Genomic DNA, 20,628 nt, shown 5'->3' with positions numbered 1-20,628 from the left:
TAAAACCCTGCAGCAGGCATGTCCATGTTTCATGAGGGAAATAGAAGAAAAAGAGTTGGACATACAAGATGATCCTTTATGACAAGCCCCCCTGCCACTTGGTTCAGTGGGCATTTTTAGGTGAAGTGGAACCTCTTTCTGTCAGGTCTGAAGGTTCAGATGTGTCGGTCCTTTCTGCCCCTAGTCCACCTGAAAGTTCTATTGGGAACATTTTGTCCCTCCACCTTACCCTTCTAGTCCCTCTCTACACCCACCACACCCTGAAGAATGGAGCCCAGCGGGTACTACTCATAATGGAGCTGCCTATCAACCTCCAAAGGGAAATCTCTGTCCACTTAGGTTGCAAATGGGGAAGAAGGCACTGTGAGAGGACATGGACCCTTTTCTCTGTCTGGTTTGGCTCTATAATAGACACGTTTGATCATTTCTCTGAAGATCAAGAAAAATTCATAGATGAGTTTGAAAAGTTAACTCTGGCCTGTACTTTATCTTGGCAGGATCTGTATGTTTTGTTGTCTCTGTTGTACAGTGGAAGAGAAACAATGCATTTTGGGGAAGCTAGGATCCATGCAGATGCATTATTGGCTTGCAGCCTGAACCATAATATATATCAGACAGGAGGTATAGCAGTTCCAGATCAAGATCTAGAGTGGAACTATCAAAGGGCAGAGAGGACTTGGGAGAAGAGATCATATGGTCACTTGTTTGTTGGAAGAGATGAAGAAATGTAAGAAAAATCCTGTTAACAATGAAAAGGTTAAGGAAGTTTCTCAGGGCAAAGATGAGAATCCAGCTTTGTTTCAATAGCGTTTAGTTGAGTCGATCAGGAAATATACTAACACTGATCCTGCCTCAAGGTAAAGATAAATCCTTCTGGGAGTCCATTTTATAACCCAGTCTACCCCTGATATCCACAGAAAAGTAGTAAAAGCAGCTATGGGTCCCAAAACTTCTAAGGAACAGCTTTGGATATGGCATTTTTAGTTTTTAATAACAGGGACAAAGTGGAGGAAGGAGAAAGAGGAAGAAGGACCTCCACAAGGTGCAGCTGTTGGTTGCAACCTTAAGCTAACCTCCCATGTGGGGTTGCCCTCCTAGGTCTTGGCTTGAACAAGGGAAGCTGAAACGTGAAAAGCCCAAAGCTGGGCATCTGAGTCATTGTGCTTTGGGCATAAATCAGTGTGCACACTGTAAGAAAACAGACTATTGGAAGAGGGATAATCCAGTGTTCTTTTTTTTTTTTTAAGAGATGGAGTCTCACTCTGTCGCCCCGGCTGGAGTGCAGTGGTGCGATCTTGGCTCACTGCAAGCTCTGCCTCCCGGGCTTATGCCATTCTCCTGCCTCAGCCTCCTGAGTAGCTGGGACTACAGGCACCCGCCACTACGCCCGGCTAATTTTTTGTATTTTTAGTGAAGACAGGGTTTCACTGTGTTAGCCAGGATGGTCTCGATCTCCTGATCTTGTGATCCACCCGCCTCGGCCTCCCAAAGTGCTGGGATTACAGGCGTGAGCCACTGCGCCCAGCCCTAATCCAGTGTTCTGAAGAGAGCTGTTGGCACCCAAACTAATGATGAGTGAAACAGCCAGGCAAGTGCCCAAGAATGACGGGGCCTGAGACCTTCTGCCACAGCTTCCATCAGACAACTAGCCATATATCTGGAGAAGACTCAGTAACCTTTGCCATGGCAGGCAAGAATATTAACTTTCACCAGGCACAGTGACTCACGCCTGTAATCCTAGCACTTTGGGAGGCCAAGGTGGGAGGATCACTTGAGGTCAGGAGTTCGAGAGTAGCCTGGCCAACATGGTGAAACCCCATCTCTACTAAAAATAAAAAATAGTAATAAAAAAAGTCCGGAAATTACTTGAATCTGAGAGGCAGAGGTTGCAGTAAGCTGAGATTGTGCCGCTGCACTCCAGCCTGGGCAACAGAGGGAGACTCTGTCTCAAAAAAAAAAAAAAAAACTTTCTTCTGGACAGCTTACTCTGTTTTGACCCATTATAATGAGTATCTGTTGCCCCAAAACTGTATGGCCACAGGGGTAGAATGACAAGCCCATAGATGCCATTTTACCTATTCTCTATGCTGTTTTTCAGAGACCTTGGTTTTCTTACACAACTTTCTTATCATGCCTGGATGACTCCAGACAGTTGCACCAACTTCTCTTTTGTAGATGAATCCAATAAACTGGCTTTACAATAACACCTGGAAGTTTAAACCACACCAAGTATAAGGAGTCATAGAAGCTAAAGCACACCAGTGGATGACAATGGGAGGCTTATTGAAATAGCAGGCATTTTCCCAGACACTCCTGATAAACTGTTGACATGAGGTGCTAATCAATGAAAAATAGTTAAACATTTGCATGACTGTACCCATTTGGGAAGAGATTTCCTGTTTCAAATAATGTCTTGGCTTTTTATAGAAAAAGGATTACTTAAAGCAGTAAACCAGGTTACTCGAGCCTGTGAACCACGTGCCTGAAATAACCCAAATGACCAATGTTTATCTCCTCCTTTAGTAAGGCCTGTTCAGCATAGAAGAACATACCCTGGTGAAGATTGGCAAATAGACTATACTTAGATGCCCCCATGTAAAGGGTTTAAATATTTATTAGTATTCATTGACACTTTTACTGTTTGGATTGAGGCTTTTCCTAACCAATCTGAAAAGGCAATTGAGATTCCCAAACTCCTACTAAAAGAAATAATTACGCCCCTGGGTGAGGTGGCTCATGCCTGTAATCCCTGCACTTTGGGAGGCCGAGTTGGGTGGATCACCCGAGGTCAGGAGTTGAAGACCAGCCTGGCTAACATGATGAAACCCCCATCTCTACTAAAAATACAAAAAATTAGCCAGGTGTGCTGGTGGGCATGTCTAATCCCAGCTACTTGGGAGGCCGAAGCAGGAGAATCGCTTGAACCTGAGAGGCAGAGGTTGCCCTGAGCTTAGAGCATGTCACTTCACTCCAGCCTGGACGACAAGAGTGAAACTCCTTTGCCAGAAAGAAAGAAAAAGAGAGACAGAGAGAGAGAAAGAAAAGAAAAGAAATGAAATAATTCCTATATTTGGGCTGTTGAAGAGTTTACATAGAGATAATGGCCGATATATCTTTCACAGTGACAAATACACAAAACATATCTTGAGCCCTAGAAATTTAGTACTGCTTTCACTCAGTGTGAAGGCCACAGTCTTCAGTGAAAGTAAAAATTGCTAATCAAACTCAAAAAAGGACTCTTGCTATGCTATGCCAAGAAACATCAAAGACCTGGCTGTGTTTACTATCTGTAGCCTTACTACAGATTCCAGTGGCCTCTAAGGGAAATCTGCAGCTCAGCTCTTTTGAAATAATGTATGGAAGGCCTTTTTTAGCTACATACCTTCTAGTAGACACAGATACTCTCAAGCTATAGAAGTATGTGACAAGTACAAAACACACTCTGAATATGGAAATCAAAGACTCCCTTCCCCAACTAAGGAATATAATCTTGTTACAACCCAGCCAGGAAATTGGGTCCTATTAAAAACTTGGAAAGAAGGATCCCCAGCAGATCAACTTTCCCCAAAGTGGAAGGGACCCTATCAAGTTCTCTATAGTACCCCAACTGCAGTTAAAATTCTGGGAATAAATAGCTGGGTCCACTTAACTCGAATTAAACCTGCCTTTTATGAAGGCCAGCTGAACACAAGAGACTGATCCTGTTTATCCCCATGAGCCGGTGACCTCCAACTCTTGTTCAGAAGAAATGAAAGGGATGGGGAACATAAAGATATGGATTGGCATTCTACTCTTGGGTATTAGTTGGAATCATGCAGAGAGTAACTTATTTACTGAGTTGGCACAGACTTCATCCTCTCTGCATAATCAAACAAACTGTTGGGTATGTAGATATTTTAACAGAGACCCAAAGGAAACCTGTGCTTTGATCAAAACCAAATGTTTTGTGTATGCTCCAGACTATTTACATAACATTACCTATCCCGGCCCGCGGGATAGTCGAAGCAGGCCCTGGAGGAGGGGGTGGGAATTTGGGGAACAAGAGATACGAGAAATGGAGACAAGACAGTGCTCTGATCAAGTCTCGTTTAATGGCGGTAATGCAGTGCCTTATATACACTTGGAGGGGAAGGGGTTGGGCCAAGGCGAAAATGATCTCATAGTGGAGGCGTGGCCAGATAGGTATTGGTTTCTCTGGTCGAACGTCATGTTGCACCTGCGCTGTCAGGTAGTAATTTTCGCGGGCGCAGGAAAAATGGGTGAAGAAGCAGGAAGAGCGCCATCTTTTATGAGGTATTAATACAGGGAAAAAGGTAAATCTAGGGAGGAGGTAGAAGGTGGAAATGAATAGAGCTCAGGCGTTTTTAATCGTCAGTTATTATTCGCTATGGCCAGGGCGTGCAGCTCCAGACAGGTCCCCCTTTTAATTATTTTATGATGAGAAAACGACCCCTCGGGAACTGCGCCTGTCTTAGGTTGGGTCAACTCATCCCCACCTTCTAGGCCCGTCATGGGATAAGGCAGCAGCAAGGGCGGCCCTCCTGTCTTAGGCTCCGATGGAGATAGTGTCCTCTTACCCGTCATTGACTGTCCAGTTCAGCACACAGGGGAGGTGGTCTTATTAAGGCAAATAAGACTCACCATTTTCAGTCATCTCAAGGTGATGATAATGGACCTGTATAGGTTTGGCCTGGAAGGCCTCGATTTGTTGTCTGACGAATGCCATAAGCTTATTAAAGATTATAGGCCCGAGAGTGAGAAAGAGTAGAAGAGTAAGTAAAGGACCAAGAAATGGCAGGAGATAGGGGAGAAGTCCATCGAGTCCAGTCCACAAGGGATTAGCGACCAGACCTTTTCTGCGCTCTTCTAGTTCTTCCTGTAAAGTCTTTATCTTATCTCTGATGATTCCGGATTTGTTGGCGTAAAAACAGCACTTTTCATTTCCATGACTGGTCTGGCATTAGGTAAGCTGTCTTGCCCGAGCAAGTCACCTGGGTGATTCTGTCTGACGGAGGTTCAGATACCTGTCCCCCTCTGCAATCACAAGGCTGGCCGTATTGTTTTCGTAATAATTCTCTTGCCTTACAAGGGTCACCAAAACCTGCATAGACTGTCACTATGTTATATAGAGCGATTATTCTCCAAAGGAATCTCATGTTAGGCTTCATTTTCTGAAAAACAAGAAGGAAAGAACTTCTCAGGGAGATTTATCTTCCCTGGACTGACAATGGTTATGATTTATTTGTCTTACCAATCTTTCAGGCAGCCATCTGGCTGCATCATTTTTTTGTGAGAAGATGCATACTGAGCCTCTTCCCCAAATTAAAACTGGATCGGGGCCATGCCATGAATTATCAAGTGGATCTTTCCATTTTACCATTGCAAACTGTTTTTGAGATTCAGGATGCCAGAAACGATCGGCAGCCGATTTTCCATGACTGTCCAAATTTAAAAAATTAAGGATAAAGAGGGCATGATTGAGTATGTTTCTAGGGGTACCCTTCACGGGGTACCAGCTCCCCCCTTTTAATTTTGTGATAACAGTTTTTAAAGACAGATGAGCTCTTTCTACTATACCTTGTCCTTGGGGATTGTAGGGAATGCCTGTGGTATGTTTAATTTGTAGGGTATTACAGAATTGTAAAAAGGTTTTGGCTATATAACCAGGGCCATTGTCTGTTTTGATTTGTTTGGGTATTCCTAAAATAGAAAAGCAATGCAATAAATGAGCTATGACATGTTTGGTGGCCTGTCCTGTTTGGAGAGTTGCACTGATGAATCCACTATAGGTGTCTATGCATACATGGATATATTTTAGCTGACCGAATTCTAAGTGGTGAGTAACGTCCATTTGCCAAATTTCGTTGGGGATGAGTCCTCGGGGGTTAACTCCTAGATAGGGAACAGGCAAATACGTTATGCAGTTGGCGCATTGTTTAACTATTTGTCGAGCTTGTTCTCTGGTAAGTTTAAACATAAGTCTTAAGGTTTGGGCGTTTAAATGATGCAAGGCATGTGCTTTTTGTGCTTGTTGCAAATTGTCTGTAGTGACTGTGGCTATGATTTTTGTTGCCGCGTCAGCTGTTGCGTTACCTTGTGTTAAAGGTCCCGGTAATCCTGAATGTGCTCTAATATGCCCAAGAAAAAAGGGAGTAGTCCTTTTTCGGATAAGTTGTTGACATTGTAAAAATAGGTCAGCTGTGTCTGAAATATGTTTAATTTGAGGCACGGTCTCTAAGAGGGGTATTGAATGAGCCAGGTAGGTGCTGTCTGTGTAAATGTTAAGTGGCTGACAAGGAAAACTGATAGTGCTGCAATTATAGCTTGCAATTCGACCAGCTGAGCTGATGTATAAGTGGTCTGGAATTTAACGACTACATTATTATAAGTGTAAGCGGCAAGTCCTGTGGAAGATCCATCAGTGAAAATTAATAATGCGTCATTGAGAGGTTCTTTGCTGGTAATATGGGGAAACACAAACGCATGAAGTTTACAAAATTGAATAAGTTTGTTAGGTGGGTAATGGTTGTCAATCGCGCCAGTATAAGAAGCGCAAGCAATTGGCCAGGCTTCCGTATTTTGTAATAGCCAATGAATGTGTGATTGAGTGTAGGGCTGTATAATGGTAGAGGGTTCTTTTCCAAAGTATTTTCTACTGTTTTCTCTTCCCAAGATAATTAGATCAGCTATGGCATCATAATAAGGCAACAAAACCTTTTTAGGGGAGGAGGGCAGGTGTACCCACATAATGGGATTGTTCTGCCAAAATAGGCCAGTAGGGGTTATTGTTGTGTTAAAAATAAGGAATATTAATGGCTGAGAATAGTCAATACTGGTAACAAATTGTGTTGCAATGGCATGTTCTACCTGTTGGAGTGCCATTAATGCTTCTTTAGTAATGGACCTGGGAGATTTTGGATTAGAGTCTCCTTTTAATATATCGAAAAGAGGTTTTAACTCTCCTGTAGTGAGTTTTAAGTACGGCCAAAGCCAATTTATGTCTCCCAGTAATTTTTGGAAATCATTTAAAGTTTTTAAATGATCACGACGTATAACGGCCTTTTGATTAATGATTTTGGGTCCATTAATTTGAAAACCAAGATAGGTGTATGGATCTTGTAATTGTACCTTTTCTGGGGCTATTTGTAGTCCAGCTGCTGTTAACTCTTGTTTGAGTTGAGCAAAGCACTGTAAGACTTGTTCGCCAATTTCTCCTGCTATTAAAATATCATCCATATAATGTATAATATACATTTGTGCCCACGTTTTTCTGACTGGCTCTATAGCAGCAGCTACATATTTTTGACACAAGGTAGGACTATTAGCCATACCCTGAGGTAAGACTTTCCATTGATAGCGTTTCATTGGTTGTTTAAAATTTGTAGATGGAAGACTAAAGGCAAATCTTTTTTGGTCAGCAGGATGAAGGGGAATTGTAAAAAAGCAATCTTTAAGGTCAATAATGATTTTAAAATATTTTTGAGGAATCGCAACCGGTGAAGGTAATCCTGGTTGTAAGGCACCCATAAGGATCATAGTGATATTTACTGCTCTTAAATCTTGTAAGCGCAAAGCATGCCTACAAGACCAAAAACCTCATCACCTGGGTACATGGTAGATAAGTAAATAATGGTCTGCACCCCAGACGCAGCAAATCAGAAACTTGGAGGGCAGAGCTCTGCAAGCTGTGATTGAACAAGCCTCCCAGGTGAGTTTCATGCACACTGAAGGCTGAAACTCAATGAGAACCATTGTTTTAACCAATTAAAATACAATCTTCAGGTGGTTCATATACACTGCCAAAATTGAGAAAGCTTGAGAATCACTGAATAGTAATAATTATTTTCAGATGGTACTCGACAAATTTACAAAAACTGCAAACATGCAAGACCCGCCCAGCCATCCGCACATCCACTGGGATCCACTCCCACGATCACCCTCGAGGGAAATGAGACCCTCCTCCGTATCTTGCGGAGGCCCCACAAGGTTAGAACGAGAGCTCACCTTTAAAATGTGCTCTGTCTGAGCGACCGCAGCCATGACTTGCGGATCGACCTCCTTCCTATCTATTAAATCTCTAATGAGGTTCCAATAAGAGAAAACGGTCACAGGAATTTTTTCTGGCCCAAAAGTATTATAATAGTCCTGAAGACAATCCCCTACTCTACGCCATATTTTGATATCAATAGTTCCTTCCCTTGGGAACCAAGGGCAAGTATCTTTTACAAAATCAAAAAATTTAAGCAAGTCATTACCTTTAACCTTTACTCCTCGTATCTTTAAAGCCTCTTTTAATTGTCCTACATATATTTGATGTTGGCTTAATTCTTGTCCCATTTCGGACGCGTCACTTACCTTCGATTCAGACGCGGCAGGTTCCCGCGGTGATCAGTTTAATTCCTTTTGTCTTTGTTAGCGGTCGACCGTCCTTTGGCGTCCTCTTCCTCACGGAGTCCCTCATTTCCAGGTCCCTGTTCGGGTGCCACGTATCCCAGCCCGAGGGATAGTCGAAGCAGGCCCTGGAGGAGGGGGTGGGAATTTGAGGAACAAGAGATACGAGAAATGGAGACAAGACAGTGCTCTGATCAAGTCTCGTTTAATGGCGGTAATGCAGTGCCTTATATACACTTGGAGGGGAAGGGGTTGGGCCAAGGCGAAAATGATCTCATAGTGGAGGCGTGGCCAGATAGGTATTGGTTTCTCTGGTCGAACGTCATGTTGCACCTGCGCTGTCAGGTAGTAATTTTCGCGGGCGTGGGAAAAATGGGTGAAGAAGCAGGAAGAGCGCCATCTTTTATGAGGTATTAATACAGGGAAAAAGGTAAATCTAGGGAGGAGGTAGAAGGTGGAAATGAATAGAGCTCAGGCGTTTTTAATCGTCAGTTATTATTCGCTATGGCCGGGGCGTGCAGCTCCGGACAATTACCCAGGTCATAAAAGTTTTAGGCACTCATATATCTCTGCCATTTACGTGCTATCAGTCAACCATATACCAGTTTGGTTCCAACAACTGCCCACTTCTTGAAAGGCCTTCCTGTTTAGTTTACTTGGAATAATTTTACTAATTTTATTTTGCTGTTCTGGAATATATTGTGGTTGTACTCTTAGTGTAGAAATGCAAGACAAGCTCACTAAATGCTTTCTTAAATTGGACACTTAGTAGTCTTCCAGATATCACCTTTTTTTGGAACTCAAAGTTATGAACGACCTTCACCATACCAACACTGTCTGACTGAGTTTCTCTCTACCCTGAATGCAAGAGAGCCCAATGGTTAGGCAGGAATATTATCGCCCCTAATCAGCCTGAAAAAGTTACAGAAGACGAATCTTAATCTCTCTGCAACACTTAGGATTAAGGGTCCGCTTGTAAAAGAAGGGGAAAAATATGTCAGAATCATTTGAACCAGAGCAACTCCATTTTGAGAGAGAGCTAGGAAAATGACGCTGAGACTTGCTGGGCTGCATTCTCAGCAAACTAGGCATTCCTAGCCTCTAGATGTTTATGGTTAAAGAAACGAATTAATAATGTTGACTAAGCAGAACCAGATGGAGGAATGCCCAGATATTCCAACATCTGGGGAATAAAGGCATTCCTAATTTTGCTTTAAGAATAATATCGAGTTGGCCAGGCGTGGTGGCTCACGCCTGTAATCCCAGCATTTTGAGAGGTCAAGGCGGGTGGATCTCCTGAGGTCAGAAGTTCGAAACCAGCCTGGTTAACGTGGTGAAACCCCATCTCTACCACAAAAACAAAAATCAGTCGGGTGTCATGGTATGCACCTGTAGTCCCAGCTACTCTGGAGGCTGAGGCAGAAGAATCGCTTGATCCCTGAAGGCGAAGGTTGCAGTGAGCCGAGATCGTCCCATTGCACTCCAGCCTGGGCAACAAGAGCGAAACTTTGTCTCAAAAAAAAAAAAAAAAAAATTATTCACACATTCAATACATTGAAAAAAAGAGACAGCAAAGAAGAGACAGAATTTTTCCGTGCTCTGGGATGGGCCTGGTTAAGCTCAGGGAGGAAGCCCCGCCCGAAAAGGCTGGAGCTTAGGCTGTCAATCTTTCTTCATTCAGCTCAACGTCTGATGACATCTTCTGTCACTCGGGGCCTTAGAAGGCGGGGTCTTAAACGTTATCCAAACAGAGACGCTGTCCTGGGAACTGTCCAATCAGGCATACAGCTGGAGAGAACAGGGCGGCTTCCGGGATTTGGCGGGGCCTTTGTCTCTAACTGAAGCGGGAGCTTCAGGTCTTGTCCCCACTGCTTTGTGTCTTCTGGTTTTAGGGGCGCAGCCTCTGTGGCCCTGTGACCTGCCCCCTGGAAGCCTAGAAATGGTGAGAGTGCCGGGTCTGACATCCCGAGAGAGGGAACGGGGCTGGCTGGAACCATTGGGAAGCGGCTGTGGCGGGACTCAGGCCTCCCCGCAATCAGCTTTACAATCTGCGCCCCGAGTTCTCCTTCAGCTCGGCCTCCGCCCCCTTCAGCCATGAGATGGCGGCGGCGCTGACAGCCGGGCTCTGGGCGTCCTGTCTCTTCCCTGCGCAGTGACTGTGCCCTGTCCTGGAGCCCTCTCTGCGCAGCTCTGCACCAGTAGCCCCGCGTCTCTCTCAGATTGTGCAGGGACCACGGGAGAAAGGTCAGGGCAGAATCCTGACTCGGGGTGCGGGTTCATCAATGGGAAGAGCTTTGATCCGCGGGGTTTTCAGGCCATTTTTTTCCTATTAAAAATTTATGAGCGTCACTGCAAAAACATTAAATAATTTAATCGAAGTGTGATTCAAAAATTTTAGAGCACATTGCTGTGGTTTGTAATTTGTAATCCATGGAAGGAAAGGCTTTTAAAAGTTTCATGATAAAGAAAACCAAATTCCATAATTGGCTAGGTACAGTTATGTAGATTTTGTTGTTGTTTTGTTGTTGTTGTTGTTTTGTTTTCTCTCTCTGTTGCCCAGGCCGAAGTGCAGTTGTGTGATCTCGGCTCACTGCAACCTCCGCTCCCCGGGTTCAAGAGATTTTTCTGCCTCAGCCTCCCTAGTAGTTGGGACTACAGGGGGCCGCCACCACATTTGGCAATTTTTTTTTTTTTTTTTTTTTTTTTTTTAGCAGAGATGGGGGGGGTTTCACCGTGTTGGTCAGGCTGGTCTCGAACTCCTGACCTCAGGTGATCCACCCACCTTGGCCTTCCAAAGTTTTGGGATTACAGGCATGAGCCACTGTGCCCGTCCTAGTTTCTTAATTTTTACAATCAAGGTGGAAATATCCTGGTTGTGTAATCAGAGCTTAATTGGCAGTTTATAGTTGGTTAAGCCTGGATTTTGTTTCTGCCAATGTAGTAATTTATCAAAAAATGCTCTTCAGTTTAGATTTTTTTTTTTTAGAAGTAGAAATCCAGGAAATAGAGCCACCTAAATCTAATTTCCTGCCAATTAATGATTTTCACACTCCACAGGGGACTGATTTTTCCCTGAATTTTTCACTAGTGTCCCAAGCAGGGCCTCAAGTCTGCCCCTCATCCCCTATTCCTCCAGCCTGACTGGCTTGCAGTAAGATACTAAATTTTCAGTTTCGTGACATTGCCAAATGCCAGTTTCTCCTCCCTAAATAACTTTATCAACTATTTGTCCTTTAGTGTACATATTGATACCTATTTTAATGAATAATTTTTTTTTTTTTTTTTTTTTTTTTTAATATTTGAGACAGAGCCTTACTCTGTTACCCAGGCTGGAGTGCAGTGGCATGATCTAGGCTCACTGCAGCCTCCGCCTCCTGGGCTCGAATGGTTCTCTTGTCTCAGTCTCCCAAGTAGCTGGAATTATAGATGCCTGGCACCATGCCTGGCTAATTTTTGTATTTTTAGTAGAGACGGGGTTTCACTATGCTGGCCAGGCTGGTCTCAAACTTCTGGCTTCAAGTGATCCACCCTCCTCAGCCTCCCAAAGAGCTGGGATTATCCATGTGAGCTACCGTGCCTGGTGAATTAATTATTTTTTGACAAAGCATTTGATGGCACATTTAAAGAGATTTTATTTTTTTTTTTTGGTAAATATTTCCTATGAAAATAAAGCAAAGAATAATCTGACACTATTGTAAACTATCTCTGTGTATTTTTTTCTTTTATTTTCCCTAGTCACATATATCTTATCAGAATGTTTTTGGGTCAAGATTTTTTTTTTTGGAAAGTTTATAGGGTGATATGTCTTCAGTCACCCTTCAGTTTTTGCTTGGACCTGGGTTTCAGTACTGCATGGTGATAAACAATGATACCCACTGTGGCTATGTCTGCTAGAGTGTCTAGTGAATATCAGCTACTGGGTCATATTCTCTCATAGGACAACCTGAGGTATTGAGTGTAGCTTCTCAAGTGTGCAGATGGATGCCTTGGGGCTAAGAGGCATTTCCTGGTGCACTTTTGTTTTTTTAAAAAACCTTAATTCCTTGAGACATTAATATTGTCTTCACCCAACCCAACTTTCATTTCTTGGAGACACATTGCTGGTCAGCCAATAGATACAAGCATTGAGGAGAAAAATAATTTCTGCGTCCTGGATTCCTTTAGGGGTCAGAAAAATAGTAAAAAATTTCTAGAAAAAAAATCAGCATTCCAAAAGACCAAAAAACCACCAAAAACCAAAAAACTGACTCCATTGTGGTGGTGTAAGAACTTGCGGTGTAAAATGCGCCTGAGGCACACACTGGGGCATAGTTCAGAGTCTCCTGAGAGGGGTTATTGAGCACATAAGTGAGAAGGATGGGATGGGACAATAAACTAATCGAATGGCCTGACTTGACACACGGGTAAGACGTGCCTTGAAAGGATTTGTTCACTTATTTTGACCTAAGGTTTATGTATTTTTTTAAGGCAGAGTTTCCCTCTGTCACCCAGGCTGGAGCAAAGTGGTGCCATCTCTGCTCACTGCAACCTCCAAATCCCCACTTCGGGTGATTCTCATGCTTCAGTCTCCCAAGTAGCTGAGATTACAGGTGTGGACCACCATATCCAGCTAGTTTTTCTATTTTTAGTAGAGATGGAGTTTCACCACGCTAGCCAGGCTGGTGTCAAACTTCTGGCCTCAAGTGACTCACCTTCCTTGGCCTCCTGAAGTGCTGTGATTACAGGCATGAGCCACTGTGCTCAGCTGACCTCAGTTTTTTAACTGTATATTGCATTTTATTAATAGAGCTGGAAAGGTAAGAAAATATTTACAAAGGGCATAAAAGGTGAGTTTCAAAAAAATTTCATAATTTATTTGTTGAAAACTGTTACTTTATCTTTCTCAGTGAGTTTAGAAATTTTCTCAAGCATGCGTTTTTATGGCTGAGTGATTTAATACAGAATTCCATCTCACTTTTAGAATGGTAGCTCAAGGAAAAAAAGAAAAATCTCTCTTCAGTTTCGCTGTAGACAATGAATACATTTCCCAAAAAAATGTGGTAGATAATTGGTGAGTTACGTGTATTACTGAAAACTTCAGTTCCTTTTCTTAGCAGGATAAAATTTTGACAGTGAGTATCTTTGTTCTACATCCTTTTTTGTTTACTACATGATTTTTAATACAAATAATAATACATTTACTGCCTGAAAGGAATACATACTTTTGCTTTTCTTACTGAGGTATAAAATGTAAGCACCTTAAAATGTTCTTTGGTTATATGAACACTGTGCTTGAGTACTTTTGCTGAGTTTTTCTAACAGTTTTAGTTTCAAAAACGAAATTAATAACTCTAACATGGAAATTAAAGCTTAAGCTGCAGGAGGGTGCCCCTTGTAAGTCATAGGTCTGGTTGCCATGAGGAACAAAGCAAAGTAGGGGAGTTTTATTACCTCTAAAGCAGCTTGTCTTTCTTACTGTGTCCTGCCTCCGTTGGCTGGAGTTGGACGGCACCATCCGATTGGCTAAACCCAGTTGGCTAACTTGAAAAGTGCAGGAATGCGGTTATATCGGTGGGAAGGCAGGAAGATCAGTTTCAGCGGAAGTAGCCCTTGCGATGGGAGGAGTAATTCACAGAGTGTGTAGCAGATGGGGGATGTGAACTCCATAGATAAGAACTGAGGAAAAGGTTGTTTACCAGGGAAGGGGGAACGCAGAGAGTAAAGAAGTCGTCTCGTCTTGAAAGCAAGGAAAAAAAGGGCAAAGAAACTTAAGTAAGCTAAACTTTTGAAGAAGAATTTCTTACAGTATTCAACATCTATGCATTCATTACACGATTAAGAAAATGCTCATTTAAACAGGATGGCATTTATTACCCAGGAAGTTATGAAAAAACTATCAGGAGATACCTGCTTATTAGGGTGCTAAAGAAAGACTACTTAAAATCACTATTAAAAATTGTAGAACATGGAAGATAGCTGTATCTTGGACTTTCCATAAAAATGATATTTTCTTATGGTTAAATTCAGACTGTAATTTACTTTCGTGGGGGCAATATCTCAGTAGTGATGCTGTGTCCTGGGTGCATCAGCACACTATAGAAACTTGTCCTGGTGCAGTTGATGTTAATAACTCACTTAATAAGCTCTCACAGATTTTTTCTGTATGGAGTTATTTTTCTCTTCATCATTAAGTATGCAGCCGATGTGCATAAACCATCACATTTAATTGGCAGCTGCCAGTTTTTTTAGGTATTCTTTGATTATCTTTTGTTGGTAAATGAAAGCTCTCATCTTTGTTTACAGACCAGAAAAACTGAAAAAAAAACCAGACTCTTCCACTTATTGGATATTTGACAAAATAGTCTTTTGGGGCCAAAACATTTGCATTACTAGTGAGCTTGATAGGGATTCAGTAACTCAGACTTTATTTCAGATCTCCTGAAAAAATAATCTGCATTAACGAGATATCCAGTTTATTGTACACATTTAAATTTGAGTGGTACCTTCTAACTCAACATGTTTATTTTGTCTGAAAAATATAAACAGCTATGTCTTTTTCATCTGAAAAATATACACAGCTCATTCTGTATTATGTAAATACAGCACTCAAAAATGTACATGTTAGTACATTTTTACACTTTATCATTCAGACAAGTATCATATATACACTGATGTGGATATTATGCCACTCAGAGTTAGAGAATACATTAGAAAACGTTTGTGTTTTGACAATTATTTTATTGGATAATTTCAGTCCCTCTTATAAGTTAGAATCAGTTCTGTTCACTTTCTGATTTTACCTTGAGTCAAATGAAAAATTCTGCCCATAGCCACTTTGTAAATATTTGTGTTTGTGTGTGTTTTCCAGGGACTGTTGACATTTAGGGATGTGGCCATAGAATTCTCTCTGGAGGAGTGGCAGTGCCTGGACACTGCACAGAAGAATTTATATAGGAATGTGATGTTAGAGAACTACAGAAACCTGGCTTTCCTGGGTGAGGATAACTTTAATACAAAATTTTTAATATAAACTAAAGCTTTTATTTTTCTTTCGTAGTGTTTTCTGGTAATTTATGCTTTCATATTTCTGTTTTCAAGAAAATCCTGGGGATTTGTCTGTTTAGAAAAAATTTCTTCAAGATGTTTCATCTTAACCTGAACTTTCCTCATTCCTGTGCTGATCTGTGCTCTTCACTTTAGATTAATGGTAATTTCAGAAGCTTAGTGGCATAAAATATTGTTATTCACAGCTTGAAATCTCAGCGCCATTACCAATTTTTTTTTTTTTTTTTTGAGACGGAGTCTCACGCTGTTGCCCAGGCTGGAGTGCAGTGGTGCGATCTCGGCTCACTGCAAGCTCCGCCTCCTGGGTTCACGCCATTCTCCTGCCTCAGCCTCCTGAGTAGCTAGGACTACAGGCGCCCGCCACCGCGCCCGGCTAATTTTTTGTATTTTTAGTAGAGACGGGGTTTCACTGTGGTCTCGATCTCCTGACCTTGTGATCCGCCCGCCTCGGCCTCCCAAAGTGCTGGGATTACAGGCTTGAGCCACCGCGCCCGGCCTGCCATTACCAATTTTTGATTCAGTAGTACCAGGCAGTGAAATTAAGAACCTACACAATTAAAATATTCTCTAAATATTTAAAAATGTCTGTTATAAATTAGTATATGATATAAATTTATTAGAATATTCTATTATATCCCTTTTACTTTGCACATTACTTGGTAATTGGAGAATATGAGCAAGATTCATGTTAATTATTTTTAATAAAACAGGTGTTGCTGTCTCTAAGCCAGACCTCATCATCTGTCTGGAGAAAGACAAAGAGCCCTGGAATATGAAGCGCCATGAGATGGTGGATGAACCCCCAGGTAGGTGAGAGTAAATACAACAGATGACATGGATGAGAGGTCTAACGTCAAGAAGAAAGCCAGTCTTTAAAGTGATTTGGAAAGCTGCGTTCCAAAGGAAATAAGTTTCTGGGAAGCCTGAAATTAAAAAAAAATTATACTCTCACATAGGGGCATCTTCTGCTTATGCTTATAAAATCTCAAAGAATTCTACTTTCCCTTCAATGATCTTCCTTAACGTTTACAGTGACAGCCAAAGTACTGTTCATGGCATATAAAAGAACGTGCAATCTGACTTTTTCTTGTTTTTGTGGACAGATAGATATCTGCGTAATTTTGAGACACTCTATGTTAATTTTTTTTTTTTTTTTTAATGGAGTTTTGCTTTTGTGGCCCAAGCTGGAGTGCAATGGCATGATCTCGGCGCAGTGCAACCTCTGCTTCCCGGGTTCGAGTGATTCTCCTGCCTCAGGCTCCTGAGTAGCTGGGGTTGCAGGTGCACGCCACCACACCTGGCTAATTTTTCATATTTCTAGTAGAGACGGAGTTTCATCATGTTGGCCAGGCTGGTCTCAAACTCCTGACCTCAGGTGATCCACTCACCTCAGCCTCCCAAAATGCTGGGATTACAGGCGGGAGCCACTGTGCCTGGCCTAAACTATTTTTTAAATTCTCTTTTTGCATGAGAGTAGTGGTTTCTGTTTCATTGGGTTTTTTGTTTGTTTGTTTGTTTTTCTGCTCATGTCATCCTGTTTTTTTCTTTCTTTCTTTTTTTTTTTTGTTTATTTAATATGACCAATTTTACTTCCTGCAGAAAGGGGACACTCGCCAGCAGTTTTGCCACGAGAGTACACTGAACAAAGGAAACAGGGTCATTTATAACCTGACATGTTCACTTTACTGCTGTGTCCGGTTTCCATTGGCTGCAACGGGCATCCTGTTTTCATTATTATAGTCTTGAAATATAGTTTGGGCTGGGTGTGGTGGCTCACACCTGTAATCCCAGCATTTTGGGAGGCCAAGGCAGGTGAATCACGAGGTCACGAATTTGAGACCAGCCTGGCCAACATGGTGAAAGCTCATCTATACTAAAAATAAAAAAAATTAGCTGGGCGCCTGGTGGGCGCCTGTAATCCCAGCTACTCTGGAGGCAGAGGCAGGAGAATCGCTTGAACCTGGGAGGCGGAGGTTGCAGTGAGCCGAGATCGTGCCACTGCACTCTAGCCTGGGTGACAGAGCAAGACTCTCTCTCTCTATATATATATATGTATAGTTTAAAATTATAAAGTATAATGTCCTTTGCTTTGTTATTTTTCCTCAAGATTGCTTTGGCTATTCAAAATTTATTGTAGTTTCATGTACATTTTAGGATTATATTTTTCATTACTGTGGAAAAAAACTGGAATTTTGATACAGAGTTTATTGAATCTAGAGATCACCTTAGATAATATGGCAGTTTCACAATCCTTATTCTTTCAATAGAAATAAAATAGTTTTAAATTTATTTGTGTCCTCTCTAATTTTTTTTATTGATACATCTTTCACTTAAAAGACTTATGAGCTCCTTGGTTATATTTGCTCTAAAATTGATTATTTTATTGCTATTGTAAATAAGAATGTTTTTCCTCTATTTTATCAGAGATGGTTTTAAGTGTATGGAATGATAACATAATTGTATGTTAATTTCATATTTTGCTAATCAACTGAGTGTATTCATTAGTTTAAACAAATTTTAATGTACTTTTTTATATATAAGATTACATAATTACAAACAGCAACGTTTTACTTATTGGTTTTCAATTTCAGTGATTAAATTTTCCTTTTGACTATTTCTTTCACATACTTTCAGTGCTATGTTAAAATAGAAGCACTGACAGCAAGAAACAATAGTTTTGCATTGGTGTCTGTAAATTTGAAGGAGCAAACACCTCTTCAGGATTTTATAAACTGGTTTCAGAAACTAAAAATCTGTTTTTGTTGTACCCCCAGGGTGATAGAATGCCCTCTGGGCTTGTAGTGAAGAGGGGTTGTAGCTTGGTTTTAAGTCTGCTGGGTTTGCACAAGAGTTCACTTTTAGTTGTCTGCTTAAATTGGGTTTGGATAGTTGTAATTCTCATTTAAATTTTAGACAGAGTGAATATCCTTCAGGACTTTGCTCTGCTGGGCAGACCCAAGGGCAGGTTTCTGCAGTCAGGTCTGTATATGGTGTTTTTTATATCAGGATGTGGATGAGCATGGCTTTCACCCAGTACAAGAGAGGATTTTCCCAGGTCACTTTGGATTTCTGCACAGGCAGAACTGGCCATGAACTGTGGCTAGGGGAGCTGGAACTGGAGGTATGAAACTGCTTCAGGGACCACAGTGAAGGCCAAGGTCTGAGGCCTGCCATCATGGCTATAAATGGAGGTTTTCCTCCAGGCCTCTGGGAGGGCAGCCCCCCTGCCCTGCTCCCCACTGCTGGCCCCCAAGACTGTGGCTGTGAAGAGTTTGGGCTGGTTACAGAATTAAGTTTAAAATTCTCCGTGAAACCAAGTTAGGTGGAGCACTTTCTTGTCTGTAGCCAAAAACAGTAGTTTGCACGTAGTTTGCAGCCCGAATGGGGGCGTGCCTTCTAAACAGAATTACCTTGAATCTTGGGCTTTAGCAGAGTTTCACAACCCCTTTCCTGGATCTGAGAGCTCTCTTAAAGGCACTTTTTCTTTTAGATGAGGTCTTGCTACATAATCCAGGCAAATCTTAATATTTTGACCTCAAGCAATTCTTCAACTGTAATGTACCATATAGTTTTCATTACAGGTGTGAACCATGATGCCTCGTTTTCTCATAAAAGCATTTTTGTGAGGAATGGGTGACACATTTTCTTGCTGTCAGGGGATAAGCAAATAGGTCACCTTTTATTTTTTTATCTTATTAATGTCACTCTCCATATAAATTTTTACATTCTGTTTTCTACTTCAAATGTGTCTGTAATTTTACTTTCTGACATTTAGGGCAATATTCTAGAATTTGCATGTTGTTCCTGAATTAAATTAGATAATTAATATGCAGGCAGGCAAAAAGGAATTATAGAATTTTCAACCACTTTTGTCAGCCTATATCTAAATAATAACATAATTTATTCCCCAAATATTTGTTTTATATATGAGGCTCTGACCATATTCTGCTAAATATATATATAATTTAGCAACGTAAGGCTATTCTTTGCTTCTAAACTTGGATTACAGTAGTTTTATTTTGTGAAAAAATAGCATATGTTTAAAACATAAAAATGGACACTAGTTTCTTTTAAATGCTTAAATCTATTAAAAGTTTCTCATTACCATCTCCTATTTACGATTGTACTGCATTTTCTCTGAAATTTTATTGCCATACAATACATGCCAGTAATTTTAAATGCCTGCCTTCCATGAATGCACAGTTACAGTCAAACACTGCAGTTATCTAGACAAATTATCTGTTAATGTACATAAATGTTGCCAACTAGATGTAATGAGTAAACATTTCTGTTATTGTGTTGCAGTTCTATATTAGTATTTTTTGTAATGTAGTGTAAGTTTCCTAACGTCAGTTTATTGTGCCTACTGCTTTTACTTATATATTATGTTCTGTATACTTTAATTTAATGCGGAGTTTAATTAAAAGATAAATGAGCCATGTCTATCACAATCAAATTATATATATGTGTGTGTGTTTATATCTACAAATATGACCCCAATTTTGGTTATACCTTATATATTCTTTCTTAGCTCTTTTTTTTTTTTTTTTTCCTTTGAGAGGAAGTTTTACTCTTGTTGCCAAGGCAGGAGTGTAATGCACGATCTCAACTCACCGTAGTCTCTGCCTCCCGGGTTCAAGTGATTCTCCTGTCTCAGTCTCCTGAGTAGCTGGGATTACAGGCATGTGTCACCACACCCAGCGAATTTTGTATATATCTTTTTTAGTAGAGATGGTATTTCTCCATGTTGCTCAGTCTGGTCTCGAACTCCTGACCTCAGGCGAAATGCCCACTTTGACCTCTGAAAGTGCTGGAATTACAGGCATGAGCCACTTTGCCTGGCCTCTTAGCTCATTTTCAATGTTGGTTTTGTCTTGTCTAAGGGAGTAGCCTTGGAAATAGCCTTATTTTCACCATGTATTTAATGATGAATATGTATTTCCTTTGTGTGAGAATAATTCTTTTGTGATTTGAAGGTAATTTTTAAAAAAGATTTGTAATCCTGTATCGTTGCCAGTTTTTAAAAAAATTATTGTTTTAAAAACACATAACATATAATTTAGCTTCTTCAATCTATTTAAATGTACATGTCAGGGCCAGGCATGGTGGTGGCTCACATCTGTAAAACCAGGAATCTGAGAGGCCGCGACAGGAGGATTGCTTGAGCTCAAAAGATTGAGACCAACCAAATAT

The 20,628-nt window shown here is 41.1% G+C and overlaps 1 protein-coding gene and 1 long non-coding RNA gene across 2 annotated transcripts in view; one reads left to right on the top strand and one right to left on the bottom strand.

The window, feature by feature from the left end:
* Positions 1 to 4,074: 4,074 nt before the first annotated feature.
* LOC135968655 (uncharacterized) lies at positions 4,075 to 8,878 on the bottom strand. Its single transcript, XR_010583575.2, has 2 exons — positions 8,356 to 8,878; positions 4,075 to 5,171 (listed from the first exon to the last, which is right to left on the bottom strand). It is a non-coding gene; the product is annotated as an uncharacterized lncRNA (long non-coding RNA).
* Positions 8,879 to 10,221: 1,343 nt separating this feature from the next.
* Positions 10,222 to 20,628, top strand: part of LOC102117820 (uncharacterized) — a 36,430-nt gene continuing 26,023 nt past the window's right edge. The window contains 3 exon segments of the mRNA XM_074025081.1: positions 10,222 to 10,333; positions 15,239 to 15,365; positions 16,146 to 16,241. Of these exon segments, the coding sequence (XP_073881182.1) occupies positions 10,331 to 10,333; positions 15,239 to 15,365; positions 16,146 to 16,241 (226 nt within the window). The 5' untranslated portion in view covers positions 10,222 to 10,330.

This window comes from Macaca fascicularis, chromosome 19 (genome assembly GCF_037993035.2).
Source record: "Macaca fascicularis isolate 582-1 chromosome 19, T2T-MFA8v1.1".
NCBI classification, from domain to species: domain Eukaryota; kingdom Metazoa; phylum Chordata; class Mammalia; order Primates; family Cercopithecidae; genus Macaca; species Macaca fascicularis.
The sequence above is the reverse complement of the archived record's forward strand: the minus strand, read 5'-3'. Positions and strand labels throughout refer to the sequence as shown.